This window comes from Oryctolagus cuniculus, chromosome 10 (genome assembly GCF_964237555.1).
Source record: "Oryctolagus cuniculus chromosome 10, mOryCun1.1, whole genome shotgun sequence".
Lineage (NCBI taxonomy): Eukaryota > Metazoa > Chordata > Mammalia > Lagomorpha > Leporidae > Oryctolagus > Oryctolagus cuniculus.
In genome coordinates, this window is record NC_091441.1 from 41,610,822 (window position 1) to 41,632,497 (window position 21,676).

The following is a 21,676-nucleotide window of genomic DNA, read 5'->3' on the forward strand; positions in this document are numbered from 1 at the left end:
GGGAGCAATCCGGACTGGACTAAGTTACTGAAATTAAGACTTATTCTATGCATCTGCTCTCCCACAATATGGCGCTGGGAGAGAAGTAAACAGCTTCCGCACAGCTGCCTCCAGTTCAGCTAATAAACTGTAGGACTTGCTCCTGATTGGAGAGCAGCGTACTCGGCGTGTGGGCAGCTGAGTTAGGATTGGCGGAGGAGGACTATAAAGGAGGAGAGAGACGGCATGCACCGGGAACATCTATGGGGAACATCTAAGGGAACCCGTGCAGCCCCCGAGAAAGCCGGCCGGCGGTGTGCCGCTCCCCTGCGGAAGTGGGGAATGTGGCCAGGGGGAACTGCCCTTCCACGGAGGTGGAAGGGACGGTAGCCAACCCGGGAAGAACCAGCAGCAAACCCGGGGAGGGCCGAGCAGACAGAAAGAACAGCGCAGGGTCCTGTGTCGTTCCTCCACGAAGAGGGGGAGCGACATAATGGTGCCGTGACTCGGATATGAAGCCTAGGCAGGGCTTAGTGTCGTTCCTCCACGAAGAGGGGGAGCGACACAGTGCAATTCTTCAGGGCAGTTTGAAAGCATAGTTCTCATTTTGGGTGATTTTTGCCTCCATGGGACAGTTGGCAATGTCTGCAGATATTCTCATTTGTAATAAGGAGGGGTGTCGTTTGCCACTTGCATAAATTATTAGGGATCAGAAAAGGGCTAACACAATCTATAGCACACAGAACTACCTCCATGTCAAAATATCTGTCTCAAAATGTCCAATGGCCAAGGTCTGAGAAAATCAATTCAAGAGGTGGGGGCAAACAGCCATCCATTCAGAGAGAGGAGTGGGTCGTGGAGCAGCAGGGAAAGGTTGTACAGAGGAGGTGACCGCTGAGCTGAGTTTTGAAGGACAAATGGGAAAAATCCTAGGTAAAGAAATGATTAATTTATTCCAGAGAAACATTTGAAATGTTGAGATGAAATAATAATGTGTTTGGAATTTGTTGCAAACTAGTCTGGTGGAGTAATAATATGTGAAAAGGTAGAAGCTTGACCAGGAGTTGATAACTGTTGAAGCTGGTAATGAATGCATGGAGATTTATAATACTTTAATTAAAAAAAATATATAGGGACCAGCGCTGTGGCATAGCAGGTGGGGCTGCCGCCTGCAGTGCTGGCATCCCATATGCGTACCAGTTCGAGTCCCGGCTGCTCCACTTTCGATCCAGCTCTCTGCTATGGCCTGGGAAAGTGGTGGAGGATGGCCCAAGTCCTTGGGCCCCTGCACCTGTGTGGGAGACCAGGAGGAAGCCCCTGGCTCCTGGCTTCGGATTGGTGCAGCTCAGGCCATTGCGGCCATTTTGGGGATGAGCCATCGGATGGAAGACCTCTCTCTCTCCCTCTCTGCCTCTCTTTCTCTCTGTAACTCAGCCTTTCAAATAAAAATAAAAATAAATAAATAAAATAAAAATATTTTGGTGCAGCAGGTAAAGGGTGCTTGTTGAGTCCCGGCTGCTCCACTTCCAATCCGGCTCCCAGCTAATGGCCTGGGAAGGCAATGAAGGATGGCTCAGCTGCTTGGGCCCCTGCCACCCATGTAGGAGACCTGGATGAGGTGCCTGGCTCTTGGCTTCGGCCTGGCCCAACCCTGGCTGTTGTGGCCATTTGAGGAGTGAACTAGTGGATGGAAGATCTCTCTCATTGTCTCTCTCTCTCTCTTTCTGTAACTTTTTCAAATAAATAAACAAATATTTTAAAAAATACATTCACTTGAGGAGAGAGTTTAGCCTAGCAGTTAAGATGCCAGTTAAAGTGCTGCTTGTAGTGCCAGCATCCCATATATGTGCTGGTTCAAGTCCGGGCTGCTCCACTTCTGATCTGGCTCTCTGCTGTAGCCTAGGAAGGCAGAGGAAGATGGCCCAAGTCTGCATGGGAGACTCGGAAGAAGCTCCTGGCTCCTGGCTTCGGATGGGCCCAGCTCCAGCCATTGAGGCCATTTGGGGAGTGAACCAGCGGATGGAAGACCTCTCTCTCTCTCTCTCTGCCTCTGCCTCTCTGTAACTCTGCCTTTCTGAGGAATAAATCAATCTTTTCTTTTTTGTAAGATGCCAGTTAAGATGTCTGGATCTGGGCCCTGGTTCGAGTCCTGACATTTCTGATCCAGTTTCCTGCCAATGCAGACCCTGGGAAGCAGCAGTGACAGCATTCTTATAAAAAGTGAAAATAACACTGACATGGCTCGTGGGCTCCAGTTGTGATCCTTTTCCTGAGAAAAGTGTATTCTTTCACACCTCTTGTCCTGCATGCATATACCTATGAGTTCACACTAAATACGTACTTTAAAAAAAACAAGTGATATATTGTACTTTTGTTTCTGCAACTTAAAAAAACACCCAAACCCTCCACATCTTGTATTTGTCCATCTTGTACAGGGCTCCGAGTCCTCTGCCGTATACGTGTCTCACAACTTAGCGATTTCCCTACTGGGAATGTGTCGAACACTGCTCCTGCCCTGGACAGCTCCTGCAGGGAAGGTGTATTTTTTAATACGTAGGCTTCCAAAGTGGCTGCACCAATTTACACCAATTTACACACCGAGGTAGGGATTTGTAATCACTGCTGATTTACCAGAGATTACCACCAGATGGGCTCTAGGCTAGGCAAACCCCGCCCGCCGCCGCCAGGCCTGACCCGGAGGCTCGCCCTTGCCCGCGCCCCTTGCTCTCGCCGCGGCCTCGCCCCTTCCGCCCCGCGGCCCAGCCCCTCGGCCGCGCCTCTTCCCAGGGCTTGCCGCGGGAGGGGCGGGGCCGCGCGCCGTGACGTCACTGCCGGCCGGCCGCCATCTTGCTGGTTTGCGGCCGGACTCGGAGGTGGCGGAGGCGGCGGCGAGGGCGTGGGGAAGGGTGGGGTGAGGGGGCGAGGCCGCGACGCGGGCGGCGAAACTCTCCTCCCCTCCTGCCCCACCGCGTGGGCCGGCGTGAACGTGGTGTCGGAGGGATGTCCGCTTTCTCTGAGGCGGCGCTGGAGAAGAAGCTGTCGGAGTTGAGCAACTCGCAGCAGAGCGTGCAGACCCTATCCTTGTGGCTCATCCACCACCGAAAGCACTCGCGGCCCATCGTCACCGTGTGGGAGCGGGAGCTGCGCAAAGGTGAGTCGGCCGCGCCCGGCGCCCCCGGGACCCTCCGCCCGGCGCCCCCGGCTCCCCGGCGGCCGAAGCGCCGTCTCGGGGCCCGCGCGCGGCGGTCCGCGGGCCGGGAGCGGCGGCGAGCACCGCGCCTCCTGCAGCGCCGGCGCCTAGCAGGTGTTGAATGAAGACGGGACGACTAATAATAAACAAAAGATGAGTTGAGCGCGAATATTGTAGCGGGAGCTTGAGACTGCGCCCAGGGGAGGCCAGAAACGCGAGCAGATGATCGGTTTCATTCCGTGGATTACAGTGGGTGATAGGGCACGGAGAGGTAGGGAAGTGCAGAGGAGATTGATAGTGGCTTTGCGAGTTGCTGCGACCGTTTCTGTAACACATCAGGCGGTCTTACAGAATGAACAGAGGTGTCTAAAATGTAAGACGCATGCTGCTGTGGATAGGGACCCTGACTTGGTAGATTTTAGACACTCTGGATTGGGCGAACTTAATTGTAACTTCTGGATTGCAGAAAATGAAGGCGTTAGATCCACTCCATGGTGTTCATGCCTCTGTTGCAGCGTCTTTATTTTGCAACACGTTGAAGAGTGCTCCTGTAAACGAAGTAGAACTTTTTTGAGCAGATGCCTATCACAAAAAAACCTAGAATAAGTTCACTTCTGCAGGGCAACTTTATTTGTAAGAATCTGACGTGATGGTAGCGCCATAACACATTTCATTTGCTCAGTCGGAGTTTGTACCATAATTCATTGGGTAGAGTGGACACTCTTCATTCTTGTTTCAGACATCCAGAAAATGTACCGATTTCTCTGAGGTGCGAGGATCTTGATCAGAACAGGTGCTTGCCTGCTGACCCATGTGGAAGCTGTATGTTGTATCAGTATGAGAGCAAAAATGTGGTGCTGTTGGGTGCATGGAGTGAGGAGAAACTGCTGCTGGTATTGTGGCATTTGCTTGTGGTTAAGGACATGGCCCGTAGAAGAAATCGATTTACAGCATTGTTCTTCACGTTATGTATGTGTTTGTGGAGTGGCTTTCACAAGAAATTTCATCTTCCGGGAGTGGATGGCACTAATGTAAAGATTTGAAGGGGAGAGACATTGTGGTGCAGCGGGTAAAACTGCCCTCCATCCGCCGGCGTCCTGGCTGCTCCGTTCCCCATTTCCGATCCACTCCCTGTTAATGCGCCTGCGGAAGCGGCGGAGGCAGGGCAAATGCTTGGGCCCTGCCACCCACGTGGGAGACCTGGATGAAGGGCCTGCCTTCCTCCTATCCAGTTCCAGCCCCTGCTGTTGTGGCCACTTACGGAGTGAACCAGCAGATGGAAGTCTCTCTCTCTTTCCCTTCTCTCTTTGTAACTTTGCCTTTCAAACTTTCAAATAAATCTTAAATTAAAAAAATCTGGAACGGAACCTTGAGAAGTTGGGAATTGGTTTGTTTTCTACATTTACCGGACTTCAAGATGAGTGAAAGGTTTAACCTTTTTCTTGGAAAAAGCATTGAGAAACACATGAAATCTCAGATGATCTTGAAAATTATTACAAATCAATAGGAAAACAGGAATTTTGTTTATAGAATTTTCACACGCTAAACTTGAAAAGCAGATAAATGATACTTACTCTTATTAATCAGTAAAAAATAAACTGGAGGGATACCACTGTTCATTATTTTGGCAAAATAAAAAGGTGTGAAAATAGCAAGGATTGTTTTGGGTGAGGAAAAGGCGAATTCTTAGGCGGCTTGGTGGGGGTGTGACCCGGTATCTCCATTTTGGAGATGGACTGCACAGCCTCTGTAAAGTTGAAGGTCTCTATCCCCTGATCCAGCAGTTCTCTTTGTAGGAACACTAGTATATCCTAGAAAGGAGTGTCAAGCTCATAATTAGGTTTTTGGCGGCCTTGTAGTAACAGAATTGGAAATAGTTTACATCCCATTAGTTGAAGAATAGACAGATCGTAATATTCATACAGAACTGTCCAGCAGTTTCAGTGAATGGACCAGAGCTACATGAACAGCCTGACTGAATTAAAAAACAGCAAACAAAATAAGCAAGGTGCAGATCAATATGCTGTTTTGTAAAGTTTGAAAACATACTGAATGATACTCTGTTGTTTGCAGATACATAAATTACAGTTAAAACACACATAGTAATGCTTAACACCATATCCAAGATAGTGATTACCATAGGGAGGGAAGAAATGGAATGAGATCTATGCTAGTATTATGAAATATTTTTTTAAATTTGGTACAAATGTGGGAGACTGATAAGATGTGCTGGGTTCTGGGGTGCTTCATAATTAGAGAAAAAGTAAAAGCGTGTAAGTACTCAAAGAAGCTTTAAAAGGAGAGCGGTGATGGTGGTATTAGTGAGAATAGGTGCGGGGGTGGTAGTGGAACTGCAGCTGCCGCTCCATGCTGGGGTGGGTGAGTTTCCTTCCCTGACACATGACTGCCTTGCAGGGCATCCATAGCCTTTGTGTCCTGCCCCCTCCCTGCGGTTTGCTCATCAGCTTCAGCATCCCTATCTCCTGTGGTGTAATGATAATGTTAATCACTTAGCGAGTGCCACATTACTAATGATCACTTGGTACTGGATAATAATTGGGAGATTATATGTTGGTTATGAAATAGATAGTGGGCCTCTCTGTTGTTACTCAATTTGAATTATTTTGCTTGCATGGCCCTGTTGTGCTGCCTTTGATGAGGGTTCTATAAAAGAATATAAGTATATAACTTGTATTTATTGAATTTGTATTCACTATAGTAAGGTTTTGGGTATGTAAGAGATATTAAATAAGTATTTTCTTAGCTGTTCTGATTTATGTGGTTTTAGGAAAAACAGAAAGGTTAAAGAATATTTGTTTTAAAAACCAGCAATTTACATCCTTAATATAAGGAAGTTCTGTTTTAAAGTGAAAAATTCAGGACCTCATATTGTCTTTTAGATATTTGTTTCTCTTCTAAAGTTAGAATGAATAAATAAGGAGACATTGTTTCTGTCTTAAGTTGTTATACTTAAAAATTTGATGTTGTCCGACTCTAATTTTTATGAATTGAGTTGATTTTTGTAACATTTTTAACAGCAGGTTTAAATAATTGGTTAGTAGGCTGATGTTTTAAAAAGGAAACTTATTATGGAAATATAAAATATAAACTCCCATGTAGTTATCAACTAGCTTCAGACAGTTAGGTTGTTTGTTAACACCTGAAAAAAGTCAGTTTCTTGCAATGTCGTTGATGTCAGGTGGTACTTCTGTCGTCCCGACCCTCCCTTTCAGTACTAAGGGTAGATACCCCTCTTTGTTCCTAGCCTCTGGGGGTGTGTGCAGGGGCATTGCGCCTTCTTCCCCCTGGGGACTGGCTGCTGCAACCCAGGTGTGTTTCTTGATTAGCTCACTTTTTTTTTTTTTAGCCATTTATTTGAAACTATCCAAATAAAGTTCATTTATTGCAATTGGTTGCTATATTCTTGAAATCTCTTTAATATCTGGGTTCCCTCTTTTAAAGTTATTTATAAATCTTTTAGATTTATTTATCTGAACGGCAGAGCCACAGAGAGAGAGGGAGAAACAGATTTCTATCTGCTGGTTCATTCCCTCAGATGACTCCAATAGACAGGTCTGGGCCAGGTCAAAGCTGCCAGACAGGAACTCCATCCAGGTCTCCCACATGAGTGGCAGGGGCCTAACTACTTGGGCCATCTTCCCCTGCCTTCCTAGGGGCATTCACAGGAAGCTGGGTCAGAAGTGGGGTAGCTGAGTCTCTAGCTGGCACTCTGATATGGGATGCCAGTGTCAAAAGCAACTTAACCTGCTGTGCTATGGCCTAGCTCCTTAATGTTATTCTTTTTTTTTTTTTAAGTTATGTTAATTTGTAAGCTGCCTTTTTTCTTTTCCAAATTAATTAATTTGTTTGAAAGGCAGAGATACAGAGAGAGAGAAGGCAGGAGAGAGAGAGAGAGAAAGAAAGAGATTTTGCATCTGCTAGTTCACTCTCCAAATGGCCATAACGCCTGGAGCTGGGCTAATCCGAAGCTAGCAGCTTCTTCTGGGTCTCCCACATGAGTGCAGGGGCCCAAGTACTTGGTCCACCTTCCATTGCTTTCCCAGACGCATTTGGGAGCTGGGTCAGAAGTTGAGCAGCCAGGACTCCCAACCGGTGCCCATGTGGGATGCTGGCACCACAGGTGGAGGCTTAACCTTCTATACCACAGTGCTGGCCCCTAACATTATTCTTTGAGAAAACTAAATTAAGCGTTCCATAGGAATTCTCACAATCTGGGCCAGGGATTTCTTAGATTCACTGGTTTGAAAATCCCTTTATTCCCTATATTGGTAGTTACTACATTAGAAATTAAAGCATTTAGGGGCCAGTGTTGTGGGATAGTGGGTAAAGCCGCCACCTACAACACTGGCATCTCATATTGGCACCACGTTGTGTCCCTGCTGATCCATTTCCGATCTAGCTTCCTGCTTGTGGCCTAATTAAAAGCAGTGGAAGATAAGCCAAGTGTTCGGGCCCCTACCACCGACATGGGAGACCCAGAAGAAGGTCCTGGCTTCTTGCTGGGCTAGAGTTGGCAGTTGCAACCATCTGGGGAATGAACCAGCAGATGGAAGATTTCTGTCTGTGTCTCCCTCTGTCTCTGTAACTCTGCCTTTCAAATAAACATCTCTCTTTTTTATTGTTTAGATTTATTTATTTAATTAGAGGCAGAGTTACAGAGAAGTCTTCCATATGCTGGTTCACTCCCCAAATGGCCACAATGGCCAGGGCTGAGCAGATTTGAAGCCAGGAACCGGAAGCTTCTTCTGGGTCTGGGATCCCACATGGTTGCAGGGGCCCAAGCACTGGGGCCATCTTCCATTGCTTTCCCAGGCCATAAGCAGAGAGCTGGTTTGGAAGAGGAGTAGCCAGGACATAAACATAGGGAATGCTAACGCTGCAGGTGGAGGCTTAACCTACAACATCATAGTGCTGGCCCCTCAAACTATTTTTTTTTTTTTTTAGTATTTTTAAATTGTGTTTTGTTTTGTTTTGTTTTAAGATTTATTTATTTGAAAGGCAAAGTTACAGAGAGGCAGAGGCAGAGAGAGAGAGAGAGACAGACAGACAGACAGAGGGACAGGTTTTCCATCAGTTAGTTCAGTCCCCATATGGCCACAACGCCTAGAGAAGTGCTGGAGCAAGGAGTTTCTTCTGAATCTCCCACGTGAGTGCTGGGGCTCAAGGAGTTGGGCCATCTTCTGCTTTTCTAGGCCATAGCAGAGAGCTGGATCGGAAGTGGACAGCTAGGACTTAATGGTGCCCATGTAGGATGCCGGCACTGCAGGCAGTGGCTTTATCCACTGCACCATAGCACTGGCCTCTAAAGATTTATTTTTAATTATTTGAAAGGCAGAGTTACAGAGAGAGGTAGAGGCAGAGAGGTCTCCCATCTGCTGGGTCATTCCCCAAATGGCTGTGATTGGGGCGATGCCAGCCTAAAGCCAGGAGCCAGTAACTTCTTCCAGGTCTCTGACATGAGTGCAGGGGCTCAAGCACTTGGGCCATCTTCTGTGGGCTTTCCCAGGCACATTATCGGGGAGCTGGCTTGCAAGTGGAGTAGCTGGGACTTGAACTAGTGCCACTATGGGATGCTGGCGCTACAGGCCAGCGCTTTAGCCTGCTGTGCCACAGCGCAGGCCTCAAATAAACAAATGTTAAAAAATAAAAAAGAAACTAAAGCATTTAGAAGTATTTATTTTATATGTATATTTAAAAACTGCATTACAAAATTGATTTCATGTTAAGGTAAAATGCTATTTTAATGAAAAATAATTGTATTTTGTAAAAAGTTTAGGAAAAAGAGTGACATTTTTATAATCTTTATGATGTATATTCTAATGGAAGACAATTGGATTTTCATGTATGTTTCTGCATTCAGTCTTTTTTTTTTTGTTGTTGTTATTTTGTTTTTGTTTTTTTACAGGCAGAGTGGACAGTGAGAGAGAGAGAGAAAGAGAAAGGTCTTCCTTTGCCGTTGGTTCACCCTCCAATGGCTGCCGCAGCCAGCGCGCTGCGCTGATCCGAAGGCAGGAGCCAGGTGCTTCTCCTGGTCTCCCATGGGGCTGCATTCAGTCTTTAATGGTAGAGATTTATTTTTTTGAAAGGCAGAGCAACAGAGACGGAGAGACAGAAGGAGAGATCTTCATCAACTGGTTCATTCCCCAAATGGCTGTAGCAGCCAGGTCTGGGCCAGTCTGAGGTCAGCAGCCAGGAACTCCATCCTGGTCTCCTATATGAGTGAGTGGCAAGGACTCAAGTTCTTGGTCCATCTTGTGCTGCCTTCCTAGGAACATTAGCAGGGAGCTGGTGCAGGATGCCAGCATTGTGAGCGGTGGCTTAACCTTAGGGGCCTCAATGGCGGCTCTGTGCATTCAGTCATGCTGCATCTCATTTTCACATCACTGCGGTATCATCACTGTGCGTGTGTGACAAGACGATATCTTAGCATTTCTGTGAAAGTGGTTCTGACTTCATGGGCTCCGTGAAAGGGTCTTGAAGACCCCTAAGGATCTACAGACTGTTGCTGAGAACCAGACCATTTTTTGTGAACTGGTGGAACAGGAGACGAAGTAAGATTCATTACTTTGCCATAAACGGCTGTATTCCCTCCAAAATGTTAATTGCTCTGAAAACCTTTAGCCTATTGTGTAGTTTTTAGATTTTCTCTTCTCTGACATAAAACTTTTTAAAAATTGATGTGGTTGGGGCCGGCACTGTGGCATAGAAGGTTAGGCCTCCGCCTGCAGTGTTGGCAGCCCAAATGGGCATCAGGTTGAGTCCTGGCTGCTCCATATCTGATCCAGCTCCCTGCTGATGCGCCTGGGAAAGAAGCAGAACATGGCCCAGCTACTTAGGCCCCTGTACTCAAGTTTGAGACCCGGAAGAAGCTACTGGTTCCTGGCTTTAGCCTGGCCCAACCTGCTGCCATTGCTGCCATTTAAAGGGGAATGAACCAGCGGACGGAATATCTCTGTCATGGCGCCTCTTCTCTGTAACTCTGACTTTCAAATAATTAAATAAATCTAAAAAAAAAAAATTGATTTGATGTTGTTTTTGCTTCTGGCTAAGCAAATTGCCTTTACATTTTAAACATAAATAGAGGTGTGCATCTACGTTCAACAGACATGACAATCTGTAGTTTTACAATTTAGTTTGATGAAATGGACTTTTCAAATGTACAGCTAGATGTTTCTTTTATGCTTTATTCAGGAAAGACCAACTGAGCACCTTACTTAGTAAACCAAGAGTGACTCAGCAGATAGGTATGTAGCTGTCTGCATGGTGCTTACATATCTACCAGGGAAGTTGACTCTACTAATCTGGTATCTGTACAATAATACAAAGAAAAAATGTAATTGGGAATCCAGCCTTGTTTAGGGAATCAGGATTTGAAGTATGAATAGAATTCACTAGGAGCTATACAAAGAGTATAGACATAATTTTTACTGTTACCTTAAATTATCTGAATGCGGGCTTATGCAGAACAGCCTTATTTGACATTTGAAATATTTGACATTGAAATAGAATATTTTACTTTCTAAGTCCTTTTTGGAGTGAGGCAGAAAACTATACTGGGTAGATAAATTATTTAGTGTTTTATGTCTCAAACTTTAAGGTGGTAAGATACAACAGATGCTGGTAAGGATGTGGGGAAAAAGAGACACTACCCCACTGTTGGTGGGAATGCAAACTGGTAAAGCCACTATGGAAGTCAGTCTAGAGATTCCTCAGAAACCTGAATATAACCCTACTGTACAACCCAGCCATACCACTCCTTGGAATTTACCCAAAGGAAATTAAATTGGCAAACAAAAAAGCTGTCTGTACCTTAATGTTTATTGCAGCTCAATTCACAATAGCTAAGACCTGGAATCAACCTAAATGCCCATCAACAGTAGACTGGATAAAGAAATTATGGGACATGTATTCTATAGAATACTATACAGCAGTAAAAAACAGTGAAATCCGGTCATTTGCAACAAAATGGAGGAATCTGGAAAGCATCATGCTGAGTGAATTAAGCCAGTCCCAAAGGGACAAATATCATATGTTCTCCCTGATCGGTGACAACTAACCGAGCACCAAAAAGGAAACCTGTTGAAGTGAAATGGACACTATGAGAAATAGTGACTTGATCAGCTCTTGTCTTGACTGTTGATGAACAACTTAATACTTTATCCCTTTTAGTATTTTTTTTTTGTTCTACTTAATACTGTTAGTTGAATACTGTTGGTTGAACTCTGTAATTAACACACAATTATTCTTAGGTGTTGAAATTTAACTGAAAAGAGATCTCTGTTAAATATAAGAGTGGGACTAAGAGAGGGAGGAGATGTACAATTTGGGACATGCTCAAGCTGACTTGCCCCAAATGGCAGAGTTAGAAATGTGCCAGGGGATTCCAATTCAATCCCATCAAGGTGGCATGTACCAATGCCATCTAATTAGTCCAAGTGATCAATTTCTGTTCACAATTGATCATAATGATAGGACTAAGAGTCAAAGGGATCACATAAACAAGACTAGTGTCTGCAAATACTAACTGATAGAATAAAAAAGGGAGAGAACTATCCAACCTGGGAAGCAGGATACACAGCAGACTCATAGAATGGCAGATGTCCTAAACAACACTCTGGCCTCAGAATCAGCCCTTAGGCATTCAGATCTGGCTGAAGAGCCCATGAGAGTATTTTAGGCATAGAAAGCCAAGACACTCTGGGGGGAAAAAAACAAAACAAACCACCTAAATGAAAGATCTCTGCATGTGAGATCCCAGTTGAAAGAACGGGCCATCAAAGAAGGAGGTACCTTTCTCTGAAGGGAGGAGAGAACTTCCACTCTGACTATGACCTTGTCTAAATAAGATCGAAGTCGTCGAACTCAAAAGGCTTCCATAGCCTTGGCCGCTCATGACAAGAGCCTAGGGTGATTACTGATGCCATAAACAAGAGTGTCAATTTAAGTCAACAACAGGAGTCACTGTGCACTTACTCCTCATGTAGGATCTCTGTCCTTAATGTGTTGTACAATGTGATTTAATTTTATAACTAGTACTTAAACAGTACTTGACACTTTGTGTTTCTGTGTGGGTGCAAACTGTTAAAATCTTTACTTAATATATGCCAAATTGATCTTGTGTATATAAAGAGAATTGAAAATGAATCTTTATGTGAATGGAATGGGAGAGGGAGCGGGAGAGGGGAGGGTTGCAGGTGGGAGGGAAGTTATGGGGGGGGCCATTGTAATCCATAAACTGTACTTTGGAAATTTATATTTACTAAATAAAAGTTTTTAAAAAATTCATTATGAAGGTAACATTGTTGAAGTATTTATTTACCTTACTGTCATCCATATTTATTGACCACTTTTTTTCTCTAGTATATTGCCTAGTGTACTCTCGTTGCTTCTGTCAGGTGACTCTTAGACTTGCTCTTTTTTTGTAGCTTTTCTGTAATCCCTTCTAGTTCTAGTAACTGAGAAATTTAAAAAAAATGCTTGTCATGCTTATATTTTGTTTAATTAATTAATTTATTTGATATATATTTTTTTAATTTGACAGGTAGAGTTATAGACAGAGAGAGACAGAGAGAAAGGTCTTCCTTCCGTTGATTCACTCCCCAAATGGCTGCTAAGGCTGGCATTGCGTTGATCCGAAGCCAGGAGCTTCTTCCTGGTCTCCCATGCAGGTGCAGGGCCCAAGGACTTGGGCCATCCTCCACTGCCCTCCTGGGCCACAGCAGAGAGCTGGACTGGAAGAGGAGCAACCGGGACTAGAACCTGGTGCCCATATGGGATGCAGGCGCTGCAGGTGGAGGATTAACCAAGGGAGCCATGGCACTGGCCCCCTATTTATTTGAAATTGTTACACACACGCACAGAGAGAGAGACAGAGACAGAGAGAGAGAGAGAGAGATATAGATCGATCGATCTTCTATCTGGTCATTCACTTCCCAGGTGGCTGCAAGTTGGAACTGCGCCGATCTGAAGCCAGGAGCCAGGAGCTTATTCTGGGTTTCCCACATAGGTGCAGGGGCCCAAGAACTTGGGCTTTTTTTTTTTTTTTTTTTGACAGGCAGAGTGGACAGTGAGAGAGACAGAGAGAAAGGTCTTCCTTTACCATTGGTTCACCCTCCAATGGCCGCCGTGGCTGGTGCACTGTGCTGATCCAAAGCCAGGAGCCAGGTGCTTCTCCTGATCTCCCATGTGGGTGCAAGGCCCAGGGACCTGGGCCATCCTCCACTGCCTTCCCAGGCCACAGCAGAGAGCTGGCCTGGAAGAGGGGCAACCGGGACAGAATCCGGCGCCCCAACCAGGACTAGAACCCAGGGAGCTGGTGCCACAGGCAGAGGATTAGCCTATTGAGCCGCAGCACCGGCCTTGGGCTATCTCCTACTGCTTTCTCAGGCTACTGCAGAGATCTGGATCGGAAGTGGAACAGCCAGGTCTCGAACTGGCGCCCAAATGGGATGCTGGCACTGCAGGTGGTAGCTTTATCTGCTAGACCACAGTGCTGGCCCCGTGCTTATGTTAAATGCTTGAGGAATTGGCGCTGTGGCATAGTGGGTAAAACTACCACCTGCAGGATTGGCATCCAGTATGGGTGCTGGTGTAAGTCCCAGCTGCTCCACTTCCGATCCAGCTCTCTGCTGTGGCCTGGGAAAGCAGAAGATGGTCCAAATCCTTGGTCCCCTGTACCCCGTAGGAGACCCAGAAGAAGCTCCTGGTTCCTGGCTGTTGGCTTCAGATCATCTCAGCTCTGGCCATTGCGGCCATCTGGAGAGTGAACCAGTGGATGGAAGACCTCTATAGCTCTCGCTCTCGCTCTGTCTCTGACTCTGTAGCTCTGCCTTTCAAATAAATAAATAAATCTTTAAAAAAATTAAAAAATAAATAAATCCTTGACTTTTCAGGTGTATTTTTAAATACACTCATCTAAGTAGGAAATAACAAGCACATAATACAATATTGAAAAGGCAAGGCAAGTTCTAGGGAGAAGTAAAGCTCCTTTCCATTCCTCTATTTTCCCTACACAGAATCAGTCTGTTAGCATTTATGTATTCTTGTGCAGTTTTCTATGCATATACAGTTACATGCACATGTGGCAGATTCATTCTTTCTTGTGTAGCTAAGTAGTAGAGTATTATGTAGACTTCTCTGTTTCTTGCCTTTTCCCTTTTGTATACCTTTCAGATTGTTGTATTTGTACATATAGTGTTGCCTCATTTTATTTTTTTAGATTAATATTTAAACATTCTTTATATATTGAAAGGCAGAGTTACAGGGGGAGAGAGTGCGAGAGAGAGGTATTTGGGTTATCTTTCATTGCTTTCCCAAGCCAGTAGCAGAGAGCTGGATTGAAAGAGGAGCATCTGGGACATGAACTGGGGAGCATATGGGATGCCAGAACCCCAAGTAGAGGCTTAGCCCACTATGCCACAGCGCCAGCCCGATGCCGCTTTTTTTTTTTTTTTTTGGACCGGCAGAGTGAACAGTGAGAGAGAGAGAGAGAGAGAAAGGTCTTCCTTTTCCGCTGGTTCACCCCCACAATGGCCGCTGCAGCCAGCGCACTGCGGCCTGCGCACCACGCTGATCCAAAGCCAGGAGCCAGGTGCCCCTCCTGGTCTCCCATGCAGGCGCAGGGCCCAAGGACTTGGGCCATCCTCCACTGCCCTCCCGGGCCACAGCATAGAGCTGGACTGGAAGAGGAGCAACCGGGACCGAATCTGGCACCCCGACCAGGACTGGAACCCGGGGTGCCGGCGCCGCAGGCAGAGGACTAGCCTGTTGAGCTGTGGCGCCGGCCTCAATGCTGCATTTTAAAAAAGAACTGCATTGTATTCCATTTTATGGTTGCACCAAAAATCTATGGAAATTTAGGATGTATCAACTTTTTCTATTATGATTTATAAATACATTTAATGTCACTAAATATTCTAGTATTAATGGTTTCAGCTGATACTTTAAGAGACTATCGCACTATTTTAAAGTTCATTTTTACCCTTGCCTATTTGAAATGCCTCCTTTTATATACATTGTGTTTCATATACATTTGGCTGTATTTCTACACTGTCACCATGTTCAGTTGTATTATCAACTAGTGTGCCTCTATGACAGTTTTTCATGCCTGTTAAGGCATCCTACTTCTTCCCCTACAATTGCTCTTTTCTTTTCAGCATTTTCTTGTGTGTTCTTATTTGTTTTTTCTATAGAAACTCTATAATCAAATTATCATTTATGAGAGAAAAGTGTGTTGGTACTTTTGTAATTAATACTTCAATTTGTTACAGTAGCTTAAAGAGAATTCACACCTTTATAATGGCCCCCTTTAGGCTGGGAATTGTACAGTCTTATTTTAAATGTGTACTTACAATTGTTTAGTTCTCACACTTGTTTAGCTATCATTTCATGATGCATTATAAAATTCCATAAAGAGCATATTTTATGTTTAGGATAATTGTATTTTTTAAGTGCCTTTTATTTGAGTTTAGTACAGGCTGAACAAAGGAAAAGAGGATTAAACTACATTTCGAAGAAAGACTTTAAAGTTTTATCAATTAAGTTTTTTGTAAGCTCAGAAAATAGTACTGATTGGTTTTTGTGATGGTACACTTGGTTCAACATCATTCTGTTTCAATGAGTGTGGTTTTAAAAATCTTAGGGACTGGTGCTGGGGCATATTGGGTAAATCACCAACCGGAGTGCCAGCATCCCATATGGGTGCCAGTTCAAGTCCTGACTGCTCTACTTCCTATCTAACTCCTTGTTAATATGCCTGGGAAAGCAGCAGAAGGTGGCCCAAGTAGTTGGGCCCCTGCACCCATGTGGAAGACCTGGAAGAAGCTCCTGGCTCCTGGCTTCGGATCAGCTCAGCTCTAGCTGTTGCGGCCATTGTAGAGTGAATCAGCTGAAGGAAGACCACTTTCTGCCTCTGCCTCTGCCTCTGCCTGTGCCTTTCAAATAAAATAATAAATCTTAAAAAAAAATCCTCTCAGATATTTAATCTAACCATTTGTCTTTTTCTCTAGTATTTTCAAAGTAAATTTGTACCAAGGACCATTATTTTTACTAGACTCTCAAATATGCAGTTTTCTTAATAGAGTGTCATGAGGTGTTATTTTGAAACGCACTTGACATGGTTGATCGTGACAGGTTGACTGGACTACGTGGTGCTTAGACCATGTATTGTTTTGGGTGTGTCTGTCTGGGTGTTTTTGGATACCATTTGAATTGGAATTAAAACAGATGCCCTCCCTAATGTGAGTAGACATTAGCCAGTCAGCTGAAGACCTGAATAGAACAAAAAGGTTGATACTGCAGTGATTAGGAGGGAAGTTCCTCCTGCCTTCCTGCCTTTGAGTGGGGACATGAGTTTTTTTCCTGCCTTACAATTTTAGTTGAAGCATCGGCAGTTCTTCCCAGGTCTCCAGCCTGCCAGCCTTCAGACTGGAACTGCATCATTGGCACTCCTGATTTTCAGGCATTTCAAGTTGGACTGTAACTACACAGTTGGCCGCTCTGAGTCTCCAGTTTGTCAATGGCAGGGCTTGGAATGGCCAGCCTCCAAAATCCTATGATTAGTTCCTTGTAAAAAAAAAAAAGTGTCTCTTTTGGTTCTATATCTGTGGAGAATTCTGAGTGGTGCTCTGAGTACAGGTAATCTTAGTACTTCTTCGCGTAGGTTTACTAACATTTAATTAGTAAATCAGCAAACATTAGAGGTCTTCAAAAAATTCATAGAGGAGTCGGCGCTTTGGCACAGTAAGTAGGTGCCAACATCTCACATGGGCTCCAGTACCAGTACCAGCTGCTCCACTTCTGATCCAGCTCCCTGCAAATGGCCTGGGAGAGCAGTGGAAGATGGCTCAAATACTTGGACCCATGCATCAATGTGGAAGACCCAAAAGAAGCTCTTCACTCCTGGCTTTGGATCAGCCCATTTCCTGCCTTTGTAGCCATTTAGGAAGTGGATGGAAGACCTCTCTCTCTTTCTCTCCTTCTCTGACTCTAAAATAAATTTATCTTTAAAAAATTCATGGAAAATTTGTGTTACGAAAAAACTATATAAGGATTCCAAAAATTTTTTTCATCAAAATAAACTTTGAATTCCATTCCCATAAACTTTTTTTTTTGAAGATTGATTTATCTATTTGAAACGTAGACAAAGTGGAAGAGGTAGAGAAAGAGATCTTCCATCCACTTGATCCCCAGTGGCCGCAGTAGTCGTATCTGGACCAGACCGAAGCCAGCAATTTTAAAGCCAGCAGATGCAAAATTTGTCCCCTGCCCCCCACCTTTGGAATAAATAAATCTTTGGGGAAAAAAGGTGTTAGCAACCTCTGCATATAATTTTTATTATCCTTTTAATTTGAGAACTTTCACCCCCCACCCCCCACCCTGGGAAAGAGTTAGAGAGAAAGGGAGAGGTAGAGAGCTTCCATCTGCTGATTCACTCCCAAATGATCCCAATAGCTGGGGCTGGGCAAGGCTGAAGTCAGGAGCTAGGAACTTCTTCCAAGTTTCCCAGGTGGGTGCAGGGGCCCAAACACTTGGGCCACCTTTCATTGCTTTCCCAGGTGCAGTAACAGGGAGCTGGACTGGAAATGGAGCAGCTGGGTCTCAAACTGGCACCTGTATTGGATGCTGGTGTTATAGGTAACCACTTAACCCACTGTGCCACAACACTGACCCACCTTTTCTCTATCCCACATGGGCACTGGTTCAAGTCCTGGCTGATCCACTTCTGATCCAGCTCCTTGCTATGGCCTAGGAAAGCAGTAGAAGATGGCCCAGGTCCTTGGGCCCCTGCACCTACAAGGGAGACCTGGAAGAAGCTCCTGGCTCCTGGCTTCAGATTGGCCCAGCTCCAGCCATTGCAGCCATCTGGGGAGTGAACCAGCAGATGAGACTCACTCACTCTCTCTCTCTCTCTCTCTGCAACTCTGTATTTCAAATAGATAAATAAATGAATGAATCTTAAAAAAGCATTTTATATTTTCTCTTTGGCATATTATCCAAATTACCAACATCACTCCTCTTGCACTTTGAGATTATTATATAAGGGTAAATTGAACGTAAACATGGCAATGCCTTGATAGTTGATCTGGTAACTGACACTACTAGTAAGTTAGTAACAGGTAGTGAATAATTGTATATACAGTGTAGGAACATTGGAAAAAGGTATTGATTCTCGGCAGGATAGAGTGAACTGACACCAGATTCCTTCATGCTTGTTAGAGGCCATGCAGTTTAAAACTTATGAATTGTTTTTTTCTGGAATTTTCCATGTATTTTCAGACCATGGTTGATCCGGGGTAACTGAAACTGTATATATATAAAGGATGACTACTTTATCTCTTCATATACTTTCTTCAGTATTCTTTTAATCTGTGACTTCCATGACACATATTTGTTGGTTTAGTAGTGTTCTACAGGTCCTTTAGGGTCTGTTCATTTTTTTCCCCCATTCATTTTCTTTCTGTTCCCCAGTCTCAATTTTACTTATCTTCGAATTCACTAATTCTCCCTACTCTACATTTTCCATTGTGTCACCTACCTACTGCTTTTGACTGCTTTGGGAACATTTCGTTGTATTTTAATGGCTTTGTGTTGAGTTTCTTATTGTTGTAGGACTTAGCCTATCTCTTGATTCTCTCAGAATCTAGCATAAAGTAGACATTTCAGTAAAGGTGTTGAATGAGTTAATGAATGTTAGAAAGTTTATAGAATCTGAAGCTTTAGAGTTAAAAGGAATATTGCTAGATGTTTCCCTATTTTTTTTAAACTTATTTATTTACTTGAAAGAGAATTACAGAGAGAGGAGAGGCAGAGAGAGAGAGCTCTTCCATCCGCTGGTTCACTCCCCAGTTGGCCACAACAGCTGGAGCTGTGCTGATCCGAAGCCAGGAGCCAGGGTCTTCTTACATGTCTCCCACATGGGTGCAGGGTCCCAATAACTTGGGCTATCTTCTGCTTTTGCAGGCTATAGCAGAGAGCTGGATTGAAGAGGAGCAGTCTGGACTAGAACCGGCACCCATATGGGATGCCGAGCACTGCAGGTGGCAGCTTTACCCACTAAGCCACAGTGCTGGCCCCTTCCCTATTTCTTTTGAAAGTAAATGTCTGATTTAGGAAATTCTGATATCTTGAGTCAAGCAGTGAACCACAATTAAAAATATTTTCAATCAGGGCTGGCACTGTGGTTCACTTGGTTAATTCTCTGCATCCCATATGGGCACTGGGTTCTAGTCCTGGTTGCTCCTCTTCCAGTCCAGCTCTCTGCTGTGGCCCGGGAAGGCAGTGGAGGATGGCCCAAGTGCTTGGGCCCTGCACCCGCATGGGAGACCAGGAGGAGGCACCTTGCTCTTGGCTTCGGATCTTTGCAGCGCTGGCCGTAGTGGCCATTTGGGGAGTGAACCAACAGAGGGAAGACCTTTCTCTCTCTCTCTCTCTCTCTCTAACTCTATCTGTCAAATAAAATAAAACAGAAAAAAAAAATTAAAAAATATTTTCAATCTATCATATTGTTCCATTCTTCCTATACTTGCCCATTCTTAGGGAAATGCCCCCTTAAAGGGTTGTCAGCTTACCCCTGTGGCTCACCAAGACCCTTTCACGGGTATAGGGACCAAAAAGGTAAAAATTATTTTAGGCATTTTGCTCCATTGGCTTTGTTGACACATGCTATGATAGAGAAAAAGTGAAGGTGTGTGGAAATTGTAGTGCCTGATCATTAGTGAAGACTAACATGCCCACACCTCACATTCACAGTTAAAAAACAAGTTTCACTTAGTGTGCAGAAGTATAAGTAAATAACTGTGTTAAATCTTGGCCCCTGAGTACATAGGTCTTTTTTTTTTTTTCTGACATGCTTTCATTGTAGCAAAAAAAAATTTACCATTTTAGCCATTTTTATAATGCCCTTTTTGGTGGCATTAAGTGTATTCACAGTGTTTTGCAATTATCATTGTTCATCTTCAGAATTTTTAAAATTTTCACAAACTGTGACTCTGTATCCATTAAACATTTACTCCCCATATCTCCTTCCCTCAACCATTCTCTTTTCTGTGCCTATGAATTGAAAAAAATTATTTTTGCTGTTTTAATTTGAAAAACAGAGACAGATGGAGAGAGATTGTCTGTCTGGTGATTCACTTACCAAACCGCCCACAACAGCTGGGGCTGCACCAGGCCAAAGCCAGGAGCTTGGATCTATTGTTATCTTGTACATATGTGGCAGGGACACTAGTACTTGAGCCATCGCTGGCTGCCTCTCAGTATGCACATTAGCAGGATGCTAGGTTAGAAATGCAGTAACTAGAACATGAATCAGGCACTCTACGATGACATGCAGGCATCCCAAGTGATGTCTGAAGTGCTGAGGCAAACCCAGGCCACTGTCTCAGAATTTGACTACTTTGGCATATAAAGGAATCCTACAGTGTGTTCTTTTAGATTAGCTTTTTATTATGTTCTCAGGATTCATTCATGTTGTCACCTGTGTTGGTATTTCTCTCCTTTTAAAGGCTAATACTTCATTATATAAATCTACCACATTTTGTTTTACCATTCTTTTGTGGTTAGATACTTGGGCTACTTTGATTTTTTAATTATTGTGAAAACTATTCCTGTGAATGTGGGCATAGGAATAGAAATTATTTATATTAATATTACAAATAATAGAAATAATACAAATAGTAGAATGAGATCTCCCATCCATTGATTTACTCCCCAAATACCTACAACATCTCAGGCTAGGGCAGGCAGAAGCCAGGAGCCTGTAACTCAGTCCAGGTTTCCCTCACAGATGACAGAGACCCAAACACTTGGGCCATCATCTGGTGCATTAGCAGAGAACTGGAGTGGGAAGCAGAGCTGGGACTCGGGCCCAGGCAGTTCAATAGGGGATTTTGGCATCCATAATGGCATCTTAACCACTAGCCAGAACACCTCCTCTGTCGCTCCCCGTCTTCGTGGAGGAACGACACAGGACCCTGCTCTGTTCTTTTGTCTGCTCGGCCCTCCCCGGGTTTGCTGCTGGTTCTTCCCGGGTTGGCTACCGACCCTTCCACCTCCGTGGAAGGGCGGTTCCCCCTGCCACTTTCCCCACTTCCGCGGGGGAGCGGCACACCGCCGGCCGGCTCTCTCGGGGGCTGCACAGGTGTTCCTTCAGATAGATGTTCCTGGTGCATGTTGTCTCTCTCCTCCTTTATAGTCCTCTTCCACCAATCCCAACTCTGCTACCCACACGCCGAGTACGCTGCTCTCCTCCAATCAGGAGCAGGTCCTGCTGTTTATTGGTTGAACTGGAGGCAGCTGAGTAGAAGCTGTTTTCTCCTCTCCCAGCGCCATATTGTGGGAGAGCAGATGCATAGAATAAGTCTTAATTCCAGTAAGTTAGTCTAGTCCGGGTTGCTCCTCACACTCCTCTTGTTTTTTTTTTTTTTTTTTTTTTTTGATAATAGCCATGCTAATGAGTATGAAATAGTATCTGGTTATGGTTTTGAT

General features: G+C 44.6%; 1 protein-coding gene across 3 annotated transcripts in view; it reads left to right on the forward strand.

Annotated features, from left to right (window-relative positions):
• The first annotated feature begins 2,780 nt into the window (after positions 1-2,780).
• The window catches only part of RPRD1A (regulation of nuclear pre-mRNA domain containing 1A), an 87,704-nt gene continuing 68,808 nt past the window's right edge, over positions 2,781-21,676 (forward strand). For all 3 annotated transcript variants that reach the window (XM_002713499.5, XM_017344111.3, XM_051851991.2), the window contains exon 1: positions 2,781-3,130. In XM_002713499.5, the coding sequence (XP_002713545.2) occupies positions 2,980-3,130 (151 nt within the window). In that variant the 5' untranslated portion in view covers positions 2,781-2,979. The remainder of the gene's footprint in view (positions 3,131-21,676) is intronic.